Source organism: Oryx dammah, unplaced genomic scaffold (assembly GCF_014754425.2).
Source record: "Oryx dammah isolate SB20612 unplaced genomic scaffold, SCBI_Odam_1.1 HiC_scaffold_8, whole genome shotgun sequence".
Classification (NCBI taxonomy): domain Eukaryota; kingdom Metazoa; phylum Chordata; class Mammalia; order Artiodactyla; family Bovidae; genus Oryx; species Oryx dammah.
In genome coordinates this window covers 47,900,512-47,921,146 of record NW_024070192.1, presented here as the reverse complement: position 1 = coordinate 47,921,146, position 20,635 = coordinate 47,900,512, and the positions used below count along the sequence as shown (strand labels likewise).

Sequence of the window (20,635 nt, the reverse complement as noted above, 5' to 3'; positions counted from 1 at the left end):
CTGGAGCGGGTTGCCACTTCCTTCTCCAGAGGATCTTTCTGATCCAGGGATCAGACCCCCACTTCCTGCTTGGCAGGCAGGTTCTTTACCACTGAGCTACCAGGAAAGCAGGAAAGCCCATAAAGCAGAGTAAATGGGTGCAAATATACAGGGATAGAAAAAGAGGGAATTTCTATTACAAGTTGCAGACTTGCCACTTTTTTCTTTCTATAAAATATTGATTTATTTTTGGCTCCATCAGGCGTTAGTCGTGGCTCTTGGGTCTTTGTTGCAGCCGGTGGGCATCTCTCTAGTTGAAGTATGTAAGCTCCAGAGTGGCACGTGGGACCTTAGTTCTCTAACCAGGAATTGAACCCATATCCCTCACACTGGAAGGCAGATTCTTAACCACCAGATCACCAACAAAGTCCCACAGCTCTTTTCTTAATGAAAGATGTGGCAAGAAAGATGGTGAGATGGGAATGGTGGAGGTTGGAGTAAGAGGTAGATGACATGGGTGTTTGAAGAAAGAGAAGTGTGACATTGTCATCTTGGTGGTTGAGAGAGTGAATTTTCTGGGCGGTTGGGGGGAGTGTGGATAGATATCCAGGCAGTATTGAGTGCCTGGGCTGGCCCCAGGAAAAAGGATGAGGAGGAAACAGGCCATGGATTGTAATGGATAATGAAAAAGAGAGAAGGTCCGTGGATTGGGGTTAAATACTCTTTTTCGGTGGAGGTCTTAATGTAAGTGAACTAGAAATCTTACATAGAAAGAATGACTAAGGTTGGATAATGCCACAGAAATAATTTTATTCAGAAAAAAAGATAATTTTAGAAGCAGTCATGCCATGAATCATCAAATAATTGCCCAAATTCAACACTTAAAACTGAGTTATTTTGGATCCACATCCTGTGATCCTGGGGTTCCGGAAAAGACAGTAAGAAAGCACAGATCTCAGAATAAAGATGACATTTGGAAACAATTACTGAAGGAGTCCAAGGTTCATTTATCATCCAAATGGATAGTGAGGCCCAGATCCTAAAACACAAAGATAATTATGTTACTTTCCAGAAATTCCTGCTCTTTGCTACCAATCAGCTTTCTCCACGTGCCACCCAAACTCCCACGGGCAGAGGAGCAGCTGGAGTCCTTTCTGGGCTGGCAAAGGCCAGCAGGGACTCAGCCTCCCCGTAAGTAGCTCCGCTATACTCACAGGGACTTGGCAAGATTTTCCACAGCCATTGCTGCAGCATTTTTGGCCCGGGGGACAGGATCCATCTCCTGTGCACCTTTCAGCACAAGTTCCAAACGTTCCTTCTGGCACCCTTGGACATGTTCCAGGTCTCTGTTCCGCTAAAAGACAAAACAGACTTTCCATAATCCAGGCTGGCTCTATAGAAGGCAGTGGGACCCAGTGCTGAGAGATAGAGAGCTTAAGACCTCACTTCCTGAGGGACTTTCTTGATGTCCCCAGTCGCCCCCCTTTCTCAACTTTGGAGGCACACAGGACTGCTTTGTCTATGGGAAAACACACTGATGACCAACTGCTGTAGCGTCTTGGGAGAAGAGGAGAGAGCCTTGCCACTAACCCCCTTCTTTTTGTTCCAGTTGAAACTAGATAATTAAATCCCAGATCACAAATAGCGCCAGCTTTCCACCAATTCTACACGCCTCCAGGTGCCGACGAACACTGAGTCCCACAGTGAGAAAAATCATCAGGCCATCAGCAGCATCATTCTAGAACAGGGTTCTGATGACTGGATTTGGAAAGAAATAGCAGACGAAAGACAAAAGGCCAGGTTTCCAGTTTTTAAGAGGGAGCTCCCTGGCAGTCCAGTGGTTAGGACTTGGAACGATCACTGCTATGGCCTGCTTTCAGTCCTTGCTCAGGGAACTAAGATCCCCAGTCCAGCATCCCGTGCTACTCAAACTAGGTCCCATGACCTGGCAGGATCAGCCTTCCCTAGGAGCTTGTTAGAAATTCGATTCTTGGGCCCCACCCAAGACCTACTGAAACTCTAGGGTTGGGGCAGAGCAATCTGGATTCAACAAGCCTTCCACCCAGGTTATTCTTACACATGTAGATATTGGGGAAACTCTGCTGTATATCATCCCCCAAAACAGTCTACCCTATTGAGCTGGGGGCATGGAAAATGCAGGCTGGATATTACTCTTGTGCATCAGGTGAAATGGGGGTCGATAATTCTCTTTACTCCATGTTGGGCAGAGACCTCCTTGATCTGTGGGATTCCCTTATATACTCCTCCATCACACACACACCCCCTAAAAAACATCTAAGTGTGGTCCTTGAGCCCAAGACAATGGAGAGGTGTGTTCGCAAGCTATTCTTTGGATTATACATGTAGTCTTAACTCTACAGCCTCCCTAGTTCCCAGGCCACTTTATTTGTTTGTTGGTTGCACTGCATAGCATGTGGGATCTTAGTTCCCTGACCATTGATTGAAACTGCACCCCCTTGCATTGGAAGCTCAGAGTCTTAACCACTGGACAACCAGGGAAGACCCCTCAGTCCACTTTGATTCACCCACCAAAATTACAGTAGCAGTGCTCGACCCTAACCTTCAGTCAGGAAAGTAAGGGAATTGAAGGTTCTTCGGGGAAAGCGCACCTGCCCGCCACTGCTGGCAAGTATCAGCCTGGATCAGGGGGTAAGTGGCACAGTGCACAGAGCAGTCTATGATGGGCTTTAGCCACCAAGATGTGCTAAAATAGAAAAATATTAAAATAGCCACGTTGAGAAAAATCACAAGTTGCAGAATAATACATGTGGTGTGATATTTATATGACAGTATGTGTAACTCTATCATGCTCATGAAATCACATATATGTATAAACTTATAAAAACAAGCAAGAAGAGATTAAAAACCAAATCAAGTTCATTATGATCTCTGGGAAGGGAAGAATGGAATGGGAAAAAAGATACTTGTTCAAGTGGTTTCAAGTGTCTTTGAAATGTTTAGCTATCTAAAAATAAAGATGTGAAGCAAATATAGAAAAATGTTAAAAAAGAAAAATAAGAGAGAGACTCAGCCTAGGCAGGCGTACATACTGGTGGACTGAATGAATGGACCCAAGTGTCACACCGGCGTGTTTGGGTGTGAGACATAGGTTAACTTGTTCATATCCGTGTTCTTTCCAGCCCTTGTGGAAGGATAATTTGGTACCTGAACGTTATTTCACTTTTGTGTTAAGAGTATTTACAGCCTTTTCAAGTTTTCAAATACTTCTAGAGCAAGATATTATCAATCTGTCTTCATGGTCTTCCGGACTTGGGAGACGGGGCAGCTTTTCCTTCTCTGTCAGAGGCTGTTTTGGCCCCACTATAGCGGCCTCCTCTCTCTACGTGCAGCGGGTCTGATAGCCATTGTCCTAGCAGGGCTGAGCATTCAGTGGGTCAGGGACGCGGAAGCCTTGCAGCTCTTACCTCGCCGGTCCTGGGTGGGTGAGCAGACACGGCCACATCCACTGCTGACACATCGGCTTCCTGCCGGGCAGTCCCGGTGTCCTTGGCATTGGTCCAGGCAGATACCTACCCCTAAAGAAAATTCAGCTGAAAACTGTTAAGCCTGGCAGGATAGTGGGGGAGGGCTGTGAGAAGGTTTGCTTGTTTTAAACTTTTATTCAATTCAAAAAATATAGACAAGCTATCTACATATTTTGCATGATCATGAAAGGAGTACATTTTAAAAGTTTTAAAACAAAAAGTACTCAACTATATAAAGTGAAAAGGAAGTCTCTCTTTCCCCTAACCAGGTCAGCCCATTTCCCAGGAGATATCTCCTATTTCCTGTAGCTCCTTCTGGAATCTTCTCTGTGCTTTTACAAATATAAAGGCAAACACACCAATAATGCACAGATGTACACACAATGCAAGGAGATGTTTGTCTATTAAATTACAAATATGTGGCGTGAGACTATACATATTTTTGGTATTGAAAGATGTCTTCATTAGGCAATTTAGCAATGTATATCAAAAGCTTTCAAATGTAATTTGGCCCTTCCATGTTTAGGAATTTATCCTATGAAATATGATTTAACTCAAGGACATTTATCTTGTACTTGTTATTAAAAAGTAACTCAAAGCGATAGATTATGTAATTCTTCAATAGTAGAATAGGGCATGGAAATAAGGCATATCCACATACCAGGAAACAATGAAGCTTTTTAAAATGTGTGATAGAATTGTGTTTATTGATTAGGGATGGTCTATGACACCATATTTGTAAAAATCATATATCGTGGATTTTTGTCGGTTTGTTTGTATGTCTGTCTCTGCTACTATGAGATCTTTAAAGACACAGATCTCCGCTTTGCTATCTCCCAGCACTCAGCACAGTCCCAGGCATGCAGTAACCACAAAAATCAACATCTATTGCTGTGAAATCTGAAAAAAGTATATCTGTGTGCATATGAAATATGGAAGCTTTTATTGTAAATGCTAACATGGTTATCTGAGTAACAGGATCATGGATCACGTATCTTTCTAATTAGTAGTATTTTTGAGTTTTTTTTTTTAATAACAAACATTATAAGCTGTATAACAAAATGAAAGAAGGAGTTTCAAAAAGTTAGGACACAGCTCTGAGACATGCTTTTCCCTCCGGAAGGACAAGACTGAATGTGAAGACCGTGGGAATTAACCATCTAAGGAGGGAAGTCGGGGCAGAGCTAAGCACACAGTCTCCCTGGGTTGTGTGGGTCTGGGGACCTGCGCAGGGCTGGGTGTTTTTACCTGCTGTGCGGACTGGAGAGCAGACACGACTGCATCCCTTCCTGATACATCGTTCTCCAGCCCCACAGTCCCAGCTTCCTCGGCAGCGTTGCACACAGATTCCTAACATCAGAAAAGGATCAGCGAGTTGGTGGGAATGTAAATTGGTACAGTCACTGTGGAGAACAGGATGGAGGTCACTGTAACCAGTGGCCTTTTGGTTCAAAGGAATGTTTCCTCTTTAAGCGACTTGACTGAATTTGCTGCTTGTGCTTCTACAGTCACGTGGCTCAGTGGTAAAGAATCCTCCTGCCAATGCAGGAGATGTGAGAGACACAGGTTTGATCCCTGGTCAAGGAACTAAGATCCCACATACCTTCTGGCCAAAAAAAAAAAAAAAAAACCAACATAAAACAGAAGCAATGTTATAACAAATTCAATAAAGACTGTAAAAATGGTCCACATTAAAAAAAAATCTTTAAAAAATAATTTAAAAAAGAAAGAAAATCACTCAGAGGAACAAAGATTTGATCTAGGGATCTTGCTCGAGGGAAAAGTAGGGGAACAATTGGGAATGTAACTTGTTAAGGGATCTCTCAAATTTTCTTCTGATCCAGCTGTGCAGAGAATTGAGCAGAATGGTTGCTAGGGAGATGGTGGGGGGGCGGGATAGGATGCCCTGAAAGAGTGAGCCAAATTAAAGGGAATGTACAACCAAAGCCTTTTCAAGGTATAGGGAATGGGGCCACCGTGATGTGTGCCCCAGAAGAGGCAAAGGCAAAGAAGGAGGAAATGTCAAGTCCCGGCAACCTGCAGGGAAATGGACATCTCTGATCAACAGTGAGATTGGCACCCCTGTAGCTTTGAGAAACCAAGCTGATGTGGGCACCAGCTCACCTCCAGTGAGTCTGGCTGGGAGACCTTGGCTTGGGGTTCTGGTCAGAGGCCCCCAGGCCCCACAGGAGGAGAGTTCAGGTCCCAGGTTTCCAGCCCCTGGCTCCTGTCTCGAGGATGGTCTAACCCTGCACACCCTCATTCTCTGGTCTGGTGGGACTGTTCCATGAATGAGCTCATCTCCTGTAAGATTTCCAGAGCTTTGCCATTAAGGGAAGAGAAGAACAAGTGATTCCTGCAAAAGCTCTGCAAGCTGAGCCTGTGCTCTCACACCAGCTTCCTGTAGCATCTATTTCTTCTCCAGGATAGATTTGTCATCTGAGATGTGGAGTTTCTTACACAAAGAAAGTCATCTGAGAGTAGAGGCTGATCTGTATCCAACAGACTATATGTCAAAGCTGAGTCTCATCTGTTCCTTTCCAGTTTTTATTCCATTTCCCTCTTCTGGGTGACCTGAATTAAATTAGCCAGGTTTAGAGGGATAAAAGGTATAGGTGGAGTGGACACTAAGATTCTTTTTGCTTGTCCTAGCTCCCATGAGTTCCAGCACAGGGTGGCCCCAGGCAAGGAGTCACTGGTTATCTGAGCACATATGCTGTGCCAGAAGTTTATACTGTGAAAATGTGTTAAGGAAACCTAACTCAAAATCAGAGTGGGGATGGGAGGAGAGTTTGGGGGAGAACGAATTCATGTATATGTGTGGCTGAGTCCCTTTGCTGTCTGCTCTAACATTGCTAATCAGCTATTGCATTGTGTTAGTTGCTCTGTCCTGTCTGACTTTGCAACTCCACGGACTATAGTCCTCCAGGCTCCTCTGTCCATGGGATTCTCCAGGCAAGAATACTGGAGTGGGTTGCCATGCCCTCCTCCAGGAGATCTTCCCAACCAAGGGATCGAACCCAGGTCTCCCGCATTGCAGGCAGATTCTTTACTGTTTGAGCCACCTGGGATTCCAATCAGCTATACTCTAATATAAAATAAAAAGTTCAGAAAACAAATACAGTGAGGAAACCACGAAGGGAGGGCTCGCACACAGGTACCACTCAAGGCAGCTTGTATTCTCCAGCGGTAAAGAGGAAGATTTCCTGTTGGCTGGCACCTGGGAGCCGCCCTTGCCTGCAGCCAATGAGAAGCCACCACCACTTCAGACTCTCACTTTCCTCCAATGAACTTCTGTTCAAAACAACCCTTCCCAACTTTCTCCTGTCCTCTATAAAAATGCTGCTGTCCTTCGCTCTCCTGACTTGCCCCTGGTTTACCACATTTTTCTTGTCTCCAATTCTAAGTCCTCTGCTATTCTCAAAAAAACTTGATTTTGCTGGCTGAATTGCTTACCATTTTCTTGTACAAGGCTGACAATGCTGTATAAATTCATATATTTCATTTAGTCTTCACACAATGCAGTAACAGAGATATCATTTTCTGGGTTTCCTTGATGTGGAACTGAGGGTAATAAAATATTACAGGCTTCTCTGGTGGTGCAGTGGATGGGCGTCTGCCTGTCAATGCATGAGATATGGGTTCTTATCCCTGGTTAGGAAAGATCCCACATGCCATGGAAAACTAAGCCCACGGGCCACAGCTGCTGGGTCTGTGTTCTAGAGCCCAAGAGCCAGCACTAATGCACCGGTGTGCTGAGCTGAGCACCGAGAGCCCCTGCTCTGCAACAAGAGCAGCCACGACAATGAGAAGCGCACACACCACAGCTGGAGGAAGCCCATGCAAAGCAAGGAAGACCCAGCGCAGTCAAAAATAAAATAAATTAATTAAAAAAATTTAAAATTACATACTTTTCCCCACTGTCCCCAGAACAACATTTCGATATAAATTCCTAATTGCATGAGGTGTTGCCTCTTACTAACAGTGTTTCCTGTTACTCCATTCTTTCCCCTATTGTTAATTTTTTTTTTTTTTGAAAGTATGTGCTATGGTTAGGACCAAATACAGATCTACATTAGTTCATTGAGCCATCACCATATCCTCTGACATAGGTGTTGACCCATATAACAGCAGAGGAACTTGAAGTTAAGCAACTTGCCCTGAACCCCACATTGGTGAGCTGCAGAGGTGGAATTTGAAGTTTCTGGAGCCTTGTCCTCCACCTCCCTCTATGCCAAAAACAGACCTGGGGTCAATTCTGACTCAGCCACTCACTGGCTTTATAACCATGAGCCATTCACGGTCACTTAGACCCAAGAAACTTCAGTTTCTTCATCCAGTATAATAAGGAGGTATGTAAAATCTAGTGAGAAGAACCAGCATTGAAGTATTGCTTAGAATAGCAACAGTAACGAAAATCCCACCTGAAATGTCCACTAAAAGATAAGTTACTGAGGTGATGTAATATATTCTATATGGTAAGATAGAGGAAATTTAGTTAAATAAATTTATTGAATTTGGTAAATATTATTAATAATTAATAAATGCAAACAATAAGTATAATGCTGTATAAATGTTCATTATTTTCTAGGCAGTCAAAATATTATGATTATATAAGCATTGTGAGACAGCTTATTCTTAGGTAGATTGATAAGAAGTTCGGGGCTCTCCAGGAGGAGAAAAGGACAAACTTTTTTTTTTACATTTCTGTGTCTTAGGCACATAAGATGTTTTTTCTTAACCTCTAAGATGTTATTTTTCCTAAGACTAACTTTCATTAAGCCCAGAGCTAATGGTTTTTTGGGGGGCTCCAAAATCACTGCAGATGGTGACTGCAGCCATGAAATTAAAAGATACTTGTTCCTTGGAAGAAAAGTTATGACCAACCTAGACAGCCTATTAAAAAGCAGAGACATTACTTTGCCAACAAAGGTCTCAAAGCTATAGTTTTTCCAGTAGTCATGTATGGATGTGAGAGTTGGACCATAAAGAAAGCTGAGTGCCAAAGAATTGATGTTTTTGAACTGTGATGTTGGAGAAGGCTCTTGAGAGTCTCTTGGACTGCAAGGAGATCCAACCCGTCCATCTTAAAGGAGATCAGTCCTAAGTGTTCATTGGAAGGACTGATGTTGAAGCTGAAACTCCAGTACTTTGGCCACCTCATGTGAAGAGCTGACTCATTGGAAAAGACCCTGATGCTGGGAAAGATTGAGGGCAGGAGGAGCAGGGGATGACAGAGGATGAGATGGTTGGATGGCATCACCGACTCGATGGACATGAGTCTGAGTAAACTCCGGGAGTTGGTGATGGACAGAGAGGCCTGGTGTGCTCTAGTCCAAGGGGTCGCAAAGAGTTGGACACTACTGAGCGACTGAACTGAATGGTTATACAACACAACAGCACATCTCGCTCAAGGGTATGTTTTTTCTTAAGCTCTGTACTGATGATTATATAAAACAATGTATCTTGCTTGAGGACGCGTTTCTCCTTCTTAACAAAAACCTTCTGACTGATCCTGTTCTCTTAAGATGCCTGTTGTGGGAATGAGTCTGGTAAGACCTTTCTATTGTTAATAACCAATGCAAAAAAGTATATAAAGCTCCACCCAAACTAGTAAGCGGGACACTCTCTACCCGCTTCTGATGTCTATGTCAGAAGCTTTCCCTACCACTTTTTCACTGTAATAAAGCTCTGCTACACAAAAGCTGAGTGATCAAGCCTTGTCTCTGGCCCTGGATTAAAATTGTCTCCTATGGACGGTCACAGATCCGACACTGTTCACCATAAGCTATCAATTGTTCAGTCACTAAGTCATGTCCAACTCTTTTTGACTCCATGGACTGTAGCCCGCCAGGCTCCTCTGTCCTGGGATTTCCCAGGTAAGAATAGTGGAGTGGGTTGCCATTTCCTTCTCCAGGGGTTTCTCCCAGACCAGGGATCAAACCTGTGTATTCTGCATTGGGAGGCAGACTCTTTACCACTGAGCCACCAGGAAAGTCATAAAAGCATACCATATATATATATATGTAAAACAATTATATCATAGTCATAGTGTGTATATATATGCACACACACATATATAGGCTCATCATTAGTTTCTGATTTTTTATATAATGAGTATGACTTAGGGAAAAAAAGGAAATGATTAAGGGTCTTTTAAAGGGATCTTTATTGATGAGATGCTGGGCACCTGGCCCTCTGACCTGTTTTCCCCCTATAAGGGCAAGAGTGGAGGAAGGGAATCCAGGAACGTTGATGGGTTTCTGTCTCATTTCTGATCAGCAGCACAGTTTTGAAAAGGTCAGGCAAGGTTAGCTCTGGCACACCTGGTTAGGGAACCAGGCAGGGCTCTTCGTCTTACCTATTGATGCTTCGGGTGCGGGGGAGCAGACCCGATTACAGCCTTCGCTGATGCACCGTCTTCCGGCTCCACAGTCCTGATCTCTGAAGCACTGGGACTCACAGATGCCTGCGAAAGAAGATGCATCAAAAACTTAAGTCTCAGAAGCAGGTACTAGGAAGGGGCTGCAGCAGAGAATAAATGGAACCCTTCTTAAGAGGCACCATCTGCATTTTATCACTTTAAAAAATTATGTAATTTACAAAATGTCTACTATTGCAAAAAAATTCACAATCTATATAGATATAGAACTTTACAGCTTAAAGACTGCTTTTACAATGTACATGACATAAGAGAGATGATATTATTCAGAGATGTTGATCCCATGTATCCTTTTGTTTTCGATTCTTCCTCGTTTCTGGCTTTCCAATCCCCACCCACAACCACCACCTCATGGAGTCAATGGCAACCCCTGCTTTGTGGGGAAGGCACACCAGCCTGAAATAAAAAGGCCAGGGCCTGGCAGTGAGTTTTGAATTAGGCTTTGTTGAATTAGACAACAGGCTCTGCTGAGAGAGAAAAGATTTTCTAAATTTCAGAAGCGCCTCTTTGCTTATACAAGGCTTAGAAATCTGAGCAGAGAGGACGCTGGAGATTACGTGAGTTCTCATCCCATAGAAAATAGGAAAGTCCTTCTGGTCAATGAGGAAGAGAAGGTAAGAAGGGGGTATCAGAAAGGAAGGAGAGAGTGGGGAGGCAGAGAGAGAGGGAGGGAGAAAGAGGAGGAGAAAGGGAGAGAATATTTATGGAAACAAACATTCATAACCTTGACCTTTTTGTTTCACTCCTAAGAAATATATTCTACAGGAAGCATTTCCACTGATGGACAAAACTATAAAATCATTTTCATTATACCATCCTGGTCAACAGCAAAAAAAAAAAAAAAAAAAAAAAAGCTAATAAAACAACCATCAAATGGGAACTGGTTAAATGAATTAAAGTAAATGTATTCACTAGTCATCATATAATCCTAAAATTATGAAATCTGTCTGTGTGGACATGGGAAAATGTCCACAACTCACGTTAAATTGTAAAAGACATATGTTCATGCAGGGATTCCTTGGTGGTTCAGATGGTAAAGAATCTGCCTGCAATGTGGTTTCGATCCCTGGGTTGGGAAGATCCCCTAGAGGAGGGCAGGGCATAACACTCCAGTATTCTTGCCTGGAGAATCCCCATGGACAGAGGAGCCTGGCAGGCTACAGATACGAAGAATCAGACACGACTGAGCGACTAAGCATAGCACAGCACGTATGTCATGCATGGTAGGATACTTTATACAAGAGAATAGGATATACGCTAATTTGTGCAACTGGAGGCCCACAATAGAGGGCTTATTCTAATTTCAATACGGTTCACAGACAGACCCAGGATCTCTCTCATTGTCTATGTGGCTACAGGTAAGTCTTTTCACTACTGTAAGCCTTGGTTCCCTCATCGTACAACAATATCTGTTACTACTTCTGAGACTGAAAAGCAACAATCTCAGAACATGCCTGGAAAATAACAGGAACTCAGAATTTGATGTTTCTTCCCACAGTGACTAGGTATCTGTCAAGGAATCAGTTAATGCAGGAGGTTGGTAAATCCTTCCAGACACCAAGTATCCTCAAATAGTAGACGCTGCAAGTTTTCAAACACAGGTGGAAACTATTGTACTCAATAAATTACTAAACAGTTTAATAGCATCACTGAGTTAAGTGGATAATCAACCACCATGTGGACTGCCTGACACTTTTTACATAATTATAGTGTCCTCGTGGGGCAAATTTGAACATTTGAATCAAAACACTTTAAAGTGTTCAGGTCTCTAGGTTGGACTGAAGGCTTGTTCATTGTCCTCCAAACAGAGACCAAGGTGAAAACAGGGGAGGGCCCATGGCAAGGCTTGGATTTCATTGGAGATTTTTGGGCTCCAGATATCCTGGTTTTTCACAGTCACATGAGAGTGATGCTCCCTTTCGATGAAGAGCATCTTCTGAAAGGCGCACGTCTGGCTCCCATGCTGCCAGGGTCTTTTTCTACCATTTAGTGAGCTCTTGTTATTGTGCCAGTTCTAGGCAAGTGACTCACATCTGTGATCTCATTTATTTGTTACAAGATCACTAGGAGATGGGCCTTCTTAATCTCAATGTACAGAAACCGAGACGCTGGGAGCTTGGGTAACTTCCACAAGACCCCAGAGCTAGAAAAAAGCAGACGCAGAATCTGAGACACACAAATCTTTCAAAACAAAGATTTGAAAAGAAGCTTCCTCGTTACTGCTGCCGCCTCTCTGTAGCACTAACATCTGTGTTCACTCATGAACCAGGATGGGAGGACAGCCCCAGAAAGCTGCTTCTATCAGAAGACCTTCTCAGGACGGTGCTGTGGATCCTGACTAAGGGAAGGTAGGGGAGCTGTGGAGGAAGGTGGGCAGCCAGCAAGACATGGGGAAATCCCACCGGGACAGGGCTCGCTTGCTGCAGTTGGGACTTTCAGAAAAAAGAACAGAACCCACCATAAGACAGATGCGGGTTCTTTCTATTCCGCGTTCTGTGCCTTGAGGAAATGAAGAAAGAGACAGAAGTGGGTACGTGGTGACTCTTGAAGAGTTCCTTCTGCAGGGAGGCTGTAGAAAAGTGTCAGGGTTTTTCAAGTTGAGGACACCAGCTTTGCCATGTATTAACAAGTCACATAACTTTTATGACCTCAAATTTCTATGTCTAGGAAATGAGTGTGACACAACAGCTTAAAAAGATGTTATGAGGAATCAAGGCACTCACACTTCCCCCTCATCCACTCCACCCAGGGCTGCCATGTATGGCTTTACAGGTTGTGCGTGATTTTACAATTATGTCTGGTGACAGGATAAACAGGACTATAATCCCTCCCATCTTCATCCTGAAGCCTTCTACCTGGGCACTGCCTCCACCCAGAGAGAAGGGCAATTTTTCCACATGGATAAATGTAGTTGGTCGCCAAACTGAGCACCCACTGGACTCTGTCCACTGTAAGAGGCCTTTTTCTCATTCTCCCAACGGTGACATTTGAGCTTGTGGTGATTTCCATCCATCCTTAGTGGCCCAGCCAAAAGCCAAGCGGATGTCTGTCTGCGCGAATGCTCCCTCCTGACCAAGGGATCCTCGGGATCTGGCACTCACCCTTCACTTGTTTCTGGGCTACCATTTATTGAGCACTGACTAAGTGCCAGGCACCTGGCTACCTATTTAGCATGATCTCACTTAATCCTTAGAATGACCCTGTGAGATAGGAACTATTATCCTTGTTTTAGGATGAGTAACTTGCAGCCATCTCAGAGCTGGGAAAGGGAGGGTCCAGGGTTTGAATGCAGTCTGTGTGACTGCAAGCCTCCTTGTTACCCTCCACTGCTGTGAAGGCTCTCTGGAGCTAGCAGCCGTGTTCTCATGTGAGCCAGGACAATGATGTCAGCCCCAGGACTAGCCTTCCCCATCAGAAGCCCCAGGGCCTCCTGTCCTAGCTCCACAGACTGGGGCTATGTGGGTCAGGAGGAGAGTCCCAGGGGAAACTCCATCAGCCAGCCAGATGTGGGGAAACACCCGCCCTGGGACAGAGGCAGCTGCTCCAGTTGGCCTTGCAGAGAACAGGACAAGAAGATCTGAGCAGGAAGGAGATGTCCTAAGCAGGCAGCGTGGCTATGAGAATGAGCCAGAGTGTGGCCAGCAGCTGCCACGCCAGGGACACACACTTGTGGCCACTTCATGCAAAGATGCAGGGTGGGTTTTTTCCTTATAGTTTGAATGTGGAAGAAAATACAGGCCACGTGGATAATGTGCCTTCATTGTTACTTCTTTGGGAGGCAGCATGATCTGGGAAGTACTCTGGCATTGGATATGAAGAGACCACCACTGCCTTTTATTAACTGCCTGATATAGGAGGAGCACATAATCTCCCCGAGGCCCAGTTTCCAAGCACTTGAAATGCAGGTAATAAGATTTGCTTCTTGAAGGTGTAATGAAGATAAAATGCAAAGGTGAGGTCTACAGACATTTCTACCTTATCTGCTTTAGCCAGCACTATGTTATGATTTTTTTGGGGGGGTGTTAGTTCTAAAAGGTCTTGTAGGTCTTCATAGAACCAGAGTAATAGGCAAATTTGGCCTTGGAATATAGAATGAAGCAGGGCAAAGGCTAATAGAGTTTTGCCAAGAGAACTCACTGGTCATAGCAAACACCCTCTTCCAACAGCACAAGAGAAGACTCTACACATGGACATCACTAGATGGCCAAAGCTGAAATCAGATTGATTATATCCTTTGCAGCCAATGATGGAGAAGCTCTATACAGTCAGCAAAAACAAGACCGGGAGCGGACTGTGGCTCAGATCATGAATTCCTTATTGCCAAATTCAGACTGAAATTGAAGAAAGTGGGGAAAACCAGTAAACCATGCAGGTATGACCTAAATCCAATGCCTTATGATTATACAGTGGAAGTGAGAGATAGATTTAAGGGACTAGACCTGATAGATAGAGTGCCTGATGAACTATGGATGGAGGTTCATGACATTGTACAGGAGACAGGGATCAAGACCATCCCCAAGAAAAAGAAATGCAAAAAAGCAAAATGGCTGTCTGAGGACACCTTACAAATAGCTGTGAAAAGGAGAAAAGTGAAAAGCAAAGGAGAAAAGGAAAGATATAAGCATCTGAATGCAGAGTTCCAAGGAATAGCAAGAAGAGATAAGAAAGCATTCTTCAGTGATCAATGCAAAGAAATAGAGGAAAACAACAGAATGGAAAAGACTAGAGATCTCTTCAAGAAAATTAGAGATACCAAGGGAATATTTCATACAAAGATGGTCTCGATAAAGGACAGAAATGGTATGGACCTAACAGAAGCAGAAGATATTAAGAAGAGGTGGCAAGAATACACAGAAGAACTATACAAAAAAGATCTTCACGACCCAGATAATCATGATGGTGTGATCACTCACCTAGAGCCAGACATCCTGGAATGTGAAGTCAAGTGGGTCTTAGAAAGGATCACTACGAACAAAGCTAGTGGAGGTGATGGAATTCCAGTTGAGCTATTTCAAATCCTGAAAGATGATGCTGTGAAAGTGCTGCACTCAATATGCTAGCAAATTTGGAAAACTCAGCAGTGGCCACAGGACAGGAAAAAGTCAGTTTTCATTCCAATCCCAAAGAAAGGCAATGCCAAAGAATGTTCAAACTACTGCACAACTGCACTCATCTCACGCACTAGTAAAGTAATGCTCAAAATTCTCCAAGCCAAGCTTCAGCAATACGTGAAGTGTGAACTTCCAGATGTTCAAGCTGGTTTTAGAAAAGGCAGAGGAACCAGAGATCTATTTGCCAATGTCCGCTGGATCATGGAAAAAGCAAGAGAGTTCCAGAAAAACATCTATTTCTGCTTTATTGACTATGCCAAAGCCTTTGACTGTGTGGATTACAATAAACTGTGGAAAATCTTCAAGAGATGGGAATACCAGACCACCTGACCTGCCTCTTGAGAAACCTATATGCAGTTCAGGAAGCAACACTTAGAACTGGACATGGAACAACAGACTGGTTCCAAACAGGAAAAGGAGTACGTCAAGGCTGTATATTGTCACCCTGCTTATTTAACTTCTATGCAGAGTACATCATGAGAAACTCTGGGCTGGAAGAAACACAAGCTGGAATCAAGATTGCTGGGAGAAATATCAATAACCTCAGATATGCAGATGACACCACCCTTATGGCAGAAAGTGAAGAGGAACTAAAAAGCCTCTTGATGAAAGTGAAAGGGGAGAGTGAAAAAGTTGGCTTAAAGCTCAACATTCAGAAAACGAAGATCATGGCATTTGGTCCCATCATTCATGGGGAATAGATGGGGAAACAGTGGAAACAGTGTCAGACTTTATTTTTTGGGGCTCCAAAATCACTGCAGATGGTGATTGCAGCCACGAAATTAAAAGACTCTTACTCCTTGGAAGGAAAGTTATGACCAACCTAGATAGCATATTCAAAAGCAGAGACATTGCTTTGCTGAGTAAGGTCCGTCTAGTCAAGGCTATGGTTTTTCCAGTAGTCATGTATGGATGTGAGAGTTGGACTGTGAAGAAAGCTGAGCGCCGAAGAATTGATGCTTTTGAACTGTGGTGTTGGAGAAGACTCTTGAGAGTCCCTTGGACTGCAAGGAGATCCAACCAGTCCATTCTGAAGGAGATCAGCCCCGGGATTTCTTTGGAAGGAATGATGCTAAAGCTGAAGCTCCAGTACTTTGGCCACTTCATGCGAAGAGATGACTCATTGGAAAAGAGTCTGATGCTGGGAGGGATTGGGGGCAGGAGGAGAAGGGGACGACCGAGGATGAGATGGCTGGATGGCATTATCGCCTCGATGGACGTGAGTCTGAGTGGACTCAGGGAGTTGGTGATGGACAGGGAGGCCTGGCGTGCTGCGATTCATGGGGTCGCAAAGAGTCGGACACGACTGAGCTAGTGAACTCAGCTGATGTTGACTGGGGAGGTCATGCAATGGTCAGTGGCAGCCAGCAGATGGCGCCACAATAGCTCACACTACAGACTAGCTCCTGAGCCAGGCGCCCGGCCTTGCCCTTCCTGAAGGGGGGACAGCAGCTGGGAGCGCTGTTACAGCACCCCTTGGTGTCACTGTCTGCAGTGTGAGCCAAGTGACTTAAAGAAGAGGGTGGGCACAAATCACGGTCAAACGAGAAAGAGGAACAAAATATATTTGGTTCATTTTTAAGTTTCCTCATCTGGAAAATGGAGGTGAGACGAATACCTACGTCTTTCATACCTAAAGTTCTCAAGATTAAACGTAAGAATGAACTTTGAAGACCTGATACAGAGGGGTTGCCAGATATGGGTTTTTCCCTCTTTTCCTATTCTTTGGGATGCCAACTCATTGCAAAGGATAATTGAAATAATCCCTAAGAACTGTATTTCATAAACATCACTCATGTTGTTTTATAATTGCATGTAGTTTAAAACAATAAACTCATATGAAATTATTATCATTGTCAAACAGTGAAAACTTAAACTATATGCAGCATTTTAAAGTTCATGAAACTTTTTGACCTAAACAATACATCCTTAGAAAAGAAATTAGCCAAGTATGTTTGAATTAAAAAAGAATCAAGTGAACATACATGCCCTTTGAGTCAGCAATATCACTTCTAGGAATGGTTCCTAAGGAAAGAATCAAGTTATACACTTTAAGATTTAGTTCCAAGGGGATCCTTTGATAGAAAAGTATTAGAGAAGTTGACAAGCCCATTGATATAGGATTAGTAAACAAAATGTGGTATATTTACAATAAAAATGCTTTGAAGTCTTAAAAAAAAAAAAGTTGTATAACACATGTCCATGCTTGCGGCAAACTACTCACTACATATTATTGAGTGTTAAAAGATAAAGGAAATTTAAAAAATATATTTGTGGAGGGTGATGCCATGATTATTTGGCACCATACCCCCTGAGTATATATGTGAAAGAATATGAATGTACACGTAACTCTGTTTATCTCGAGGTAATAAGAGTATAGGCACATCTTTCATCAATTTGTTCTGCGCAGGCATGCTAAGTTGCTTCAGTCCTGTCCTACCCTTTGCGACCCTATGGACTGTGCCTGCCCCGCTCCTCTGTCTGTGGGATTCTCCAGGCAAGAATACCGCCTCTGGGGTATCTTCCCAATCCAGGGATTGAACCTATGTCTCCTGCATTGGGCGGGGCGGTGGGGCGGCGCGTTTCTTTACTGCTAACACCACCCGGGAAGCACAATTTGTTCTGTAGTTTCTGCCTTTTCTGCACTAAGTATGTATTTCACGTGAAAAATTAAGATTCAGTAGTGGTCTATGGAGAGAGTCTATGAAATTGCTATATGCTTTGACAACCCACCTGTTAGAAATCAGGGAGGACAAAGGAAAGAACATACAAAAGGCAGAGTAAGCTTGGTAAGTAACTTAACTTGATTCAGGGGAAATGAAAGGATATTGCTTAAATTCAGCTGCTGGGGGCAGAGGAGTGGAGAGGAAGGAAAGGAAGAAATTAGCTAATTTTGTTATGTCTGCAACTCATAGTAGGAAACCTATAGATGATAACTAAAAAAAGAGGGGGACAGAAGAGAAGACTCTTGAGAGTCCCTTGGACAGCAAGGAGATCAAACCAGTCAATACTAAAGGAAATCAACCCTGAATATTCATTGGAAGGATTGATGCTGAAGCTGAAGCTCCAACACTTTGGGTACCCGATGTGACGAGTTAACTCATTAGAAAAGACCCTGAGCCTGGGCAAGATTGAGGGCAAGAGGAGAAGGGGGTGACAGAGGATGAGATGGTTGGATGGCATCACCAACTCAATGGACATGATTTGAGTAAACTCTGGGAGATAGTGAAGAACAGGGAAGACTGGTGTGTTGCAGTCCATGGGGTTGCAAAGAGTTGGACACAACTCAGCAACTGAACAATAGCAAAGGGTAGTACTCTACGGTCTTGGTATAAGGTAACTATCAGAACAAAACCCATAAACCTTTCTAAATGCAAAGCATGCAGTAAGAGACAGGGAAAAGGAGAGACAGATGACAGAAATAAAATAGGCTATATGATCAATGACTATACATCTGATAAATACATTCACAACAGTAAATAAAATGGCAACCAAAAAAGGTAAGATAAACCTCATGTATCTCTCTCAGAGATGTATGTAGAAATAATATGTAATAAAATGATGTCTGGAATTTGCTTAAAAATATCAGGGGATGAGGGGAGGTGGGTGGGATTAGATCTGAAAGAAGGATGACCACATGTTGGTAATGGTTGAAGCTGGGTGATGGGTACATGGTCTATAATTCCACAATGTGTCTGCTTTGTGTGAAGAATTTCCCGAAATGAAAAGTGACACTGAAATCTGCTTAGGGACATTCAAAATACCTTAATGAGTAAAAAAATGTGCAATCACTAACATGTCCATACACAGAGAGAGTAAGTGTGGAAAGATTAACAATGATGTTTCTCTGGGTGATGATACTGTGGGTGTCATTTATATGGTTATATAGTTTTAGATGTAGAGTCTTGTTTTGCAACCATAAATATATATTTGGGGGGAAGAGGATAAAGAGAAGAGTTGTTCTTAAAAAGAAGGGCCCAGCTGAATAAAAGTTGACTTACGGAATGCAATGAGACTGTGATGGAAGAGTCCAAAAGATCTCCTTTTTAGAAATATTTTATGATGAAAGTGTTCAAAACCATACTCAAGAGTTAATTGCTATTGAACAATTGTTGAAAAGGTGGGCAGAACAAAGCATATATTCCTGCTGGGACCAGGACATCGGGCAGAGCGCTCAGCCTTACTTGCTTGCGGGGCTGGTGAGCACACGCGGCCACAGCCATTGCCGACGCACTTCTCTCCCGCCGCGCAGTCCTGGTCTTCTTGGCACTGCTCCTCACAGACACCTTCACGGTCAGAAAAGACTGGCTGAGACTCTTAAGCTAAATAAATGCTTAAATGACCATGGCATAACAACAGCTATGTATACTTAGATCTAGGACTTCGCTGTTTAGATATGACCTCACATAGAACCTCATCTGACCCTAACAGCAAATAATAGCTGAGGTATTTGCAGGGCTGTTTGGAGAAATGCCTTAGGACTGAAGTCTTAGGAAAGAAAGGTGCAAGGAAAGCAGGTTAATGGTAACCCCAATGATCTTTAACTAGTAGGTTTTATTTTCGGTGTTTTATAGATGAGGCCGTTGAGAGATTGTCTGGTCCATGGCAGAGATGGGACTTGAAGTCCGGTTCAAGTTCAACCAGACTTCAAGTCTGGTTCTTTGCCTTAAAGCACATGTGCCTTTTTCTATACAATTCAGTGAAATTAACCTTGAATATAGAGTTGAGCCCCTAACGCTCCAGAAATTATTTCTGATGCAAGTAGAGGATTTACTGGATTCTAATCCCTAAAGAAGGTCTCAATGTGACTTTTTGATACTCATAGAGACAGAATTAAAAGACGGAGGCAGCCCTGGGAGCTGCATCATAACCTTTGGCAAAAGAACAACATCTTAACCAACAATTACATCACCACCACCAAGAGAATTCTCACTGTGGGTCCTGCCGCAGGGTTGACCTACTTCTGCCCTCCTCACAATTCATCTCTCTTCAGCTCGCTTTTATCATCTGTAACTGGGTGACTGATGTATGGCCTGGGCAAGTGAAGAGAGGCTGCACTAGACAAGTGACTCCAGATACAGTGATTATCATAACACCTCAGCATTCTGGTTTGTTTCTCTGGATGACTACACAGTTGTGCCAGATCAGATCACATCATGCACTTAACTCTTCCAGGACAGAGCAGGGTGGAGAAAGTCAGGACTCACCTACAGTCATCGGCGGGGAGCAGACTCGCCGACAGCCATCCTGGATGCACTGTTTTCCTCTCCCACAATCCCTGTCTTCACTGCACTCGATGCTACAGATGGCTGATGATCGGAAATATGCGGTTAAAACTCTTCTCTTACAATCTCAGAATAAATACTTCAAATGCCTTTACAATATCATTCAAAAATGATCAGCTCCCTAGAACTACATCTATCCAGTTATGTGCAGAAAACTATACGATACGACAAAGAAAAAATTTAAGAATCTTATAAATGCAGGCAGATACCATGTTCATGGATAAAAAGATACAGTGTTTTAAAGATATCAGTTTCTTTCCCAAACTGAAATTTAATACAGTCCCAGTCAAAATTGTAGAAGGATTTGTCACA

The 20,635-nt window shown here is 43.4% G+C and overlaps 1 protein-coding gene across 1 annotated transcript in view; it reads right to left on the bottom strand.

Annotated features, from left to right (window-relative positions):
- Positions 1-764: 764 nt before the first annotated feature.
- Positions 765-20,635, bottom strand: part of LOC120866675 (WAP four-disulfide core domain protein 3-like) — a 27,677-nt gene continuing 7,806 nt past the window's right edge. The window contains exons 4-10 of the mRNA XM_040244468.1: positions 20,246-20,347; positions 19,223-19,324; positions 9,847-9,954; positions 4,734-4,835; positions 3,426-3,536; positions 1,194-1,333; positions 765-1,018 (exon numbers count right to left, since the gene is read on the bottom strand). Coding sequence (XP_040100402.1) covers positions 983-1,018; positions 1,194-1,333; positions 3,426-3,536; positions 4,734-4,835; positions 9,847-9,954; positions 19,223-19,324; positions 20,246-20,347 — 701 coding nt within the window. The 3' untranslated portion in view covers positions 765-982. The remainder of the gene's footprint in view (positions 1,019-1,193; positions 1,334-3,425; positions 3,537-4,733; positions 4,836-9,846; positions 9,955-19,222; positions 19,325-20,245; positions 20,348-20,635) is intronic.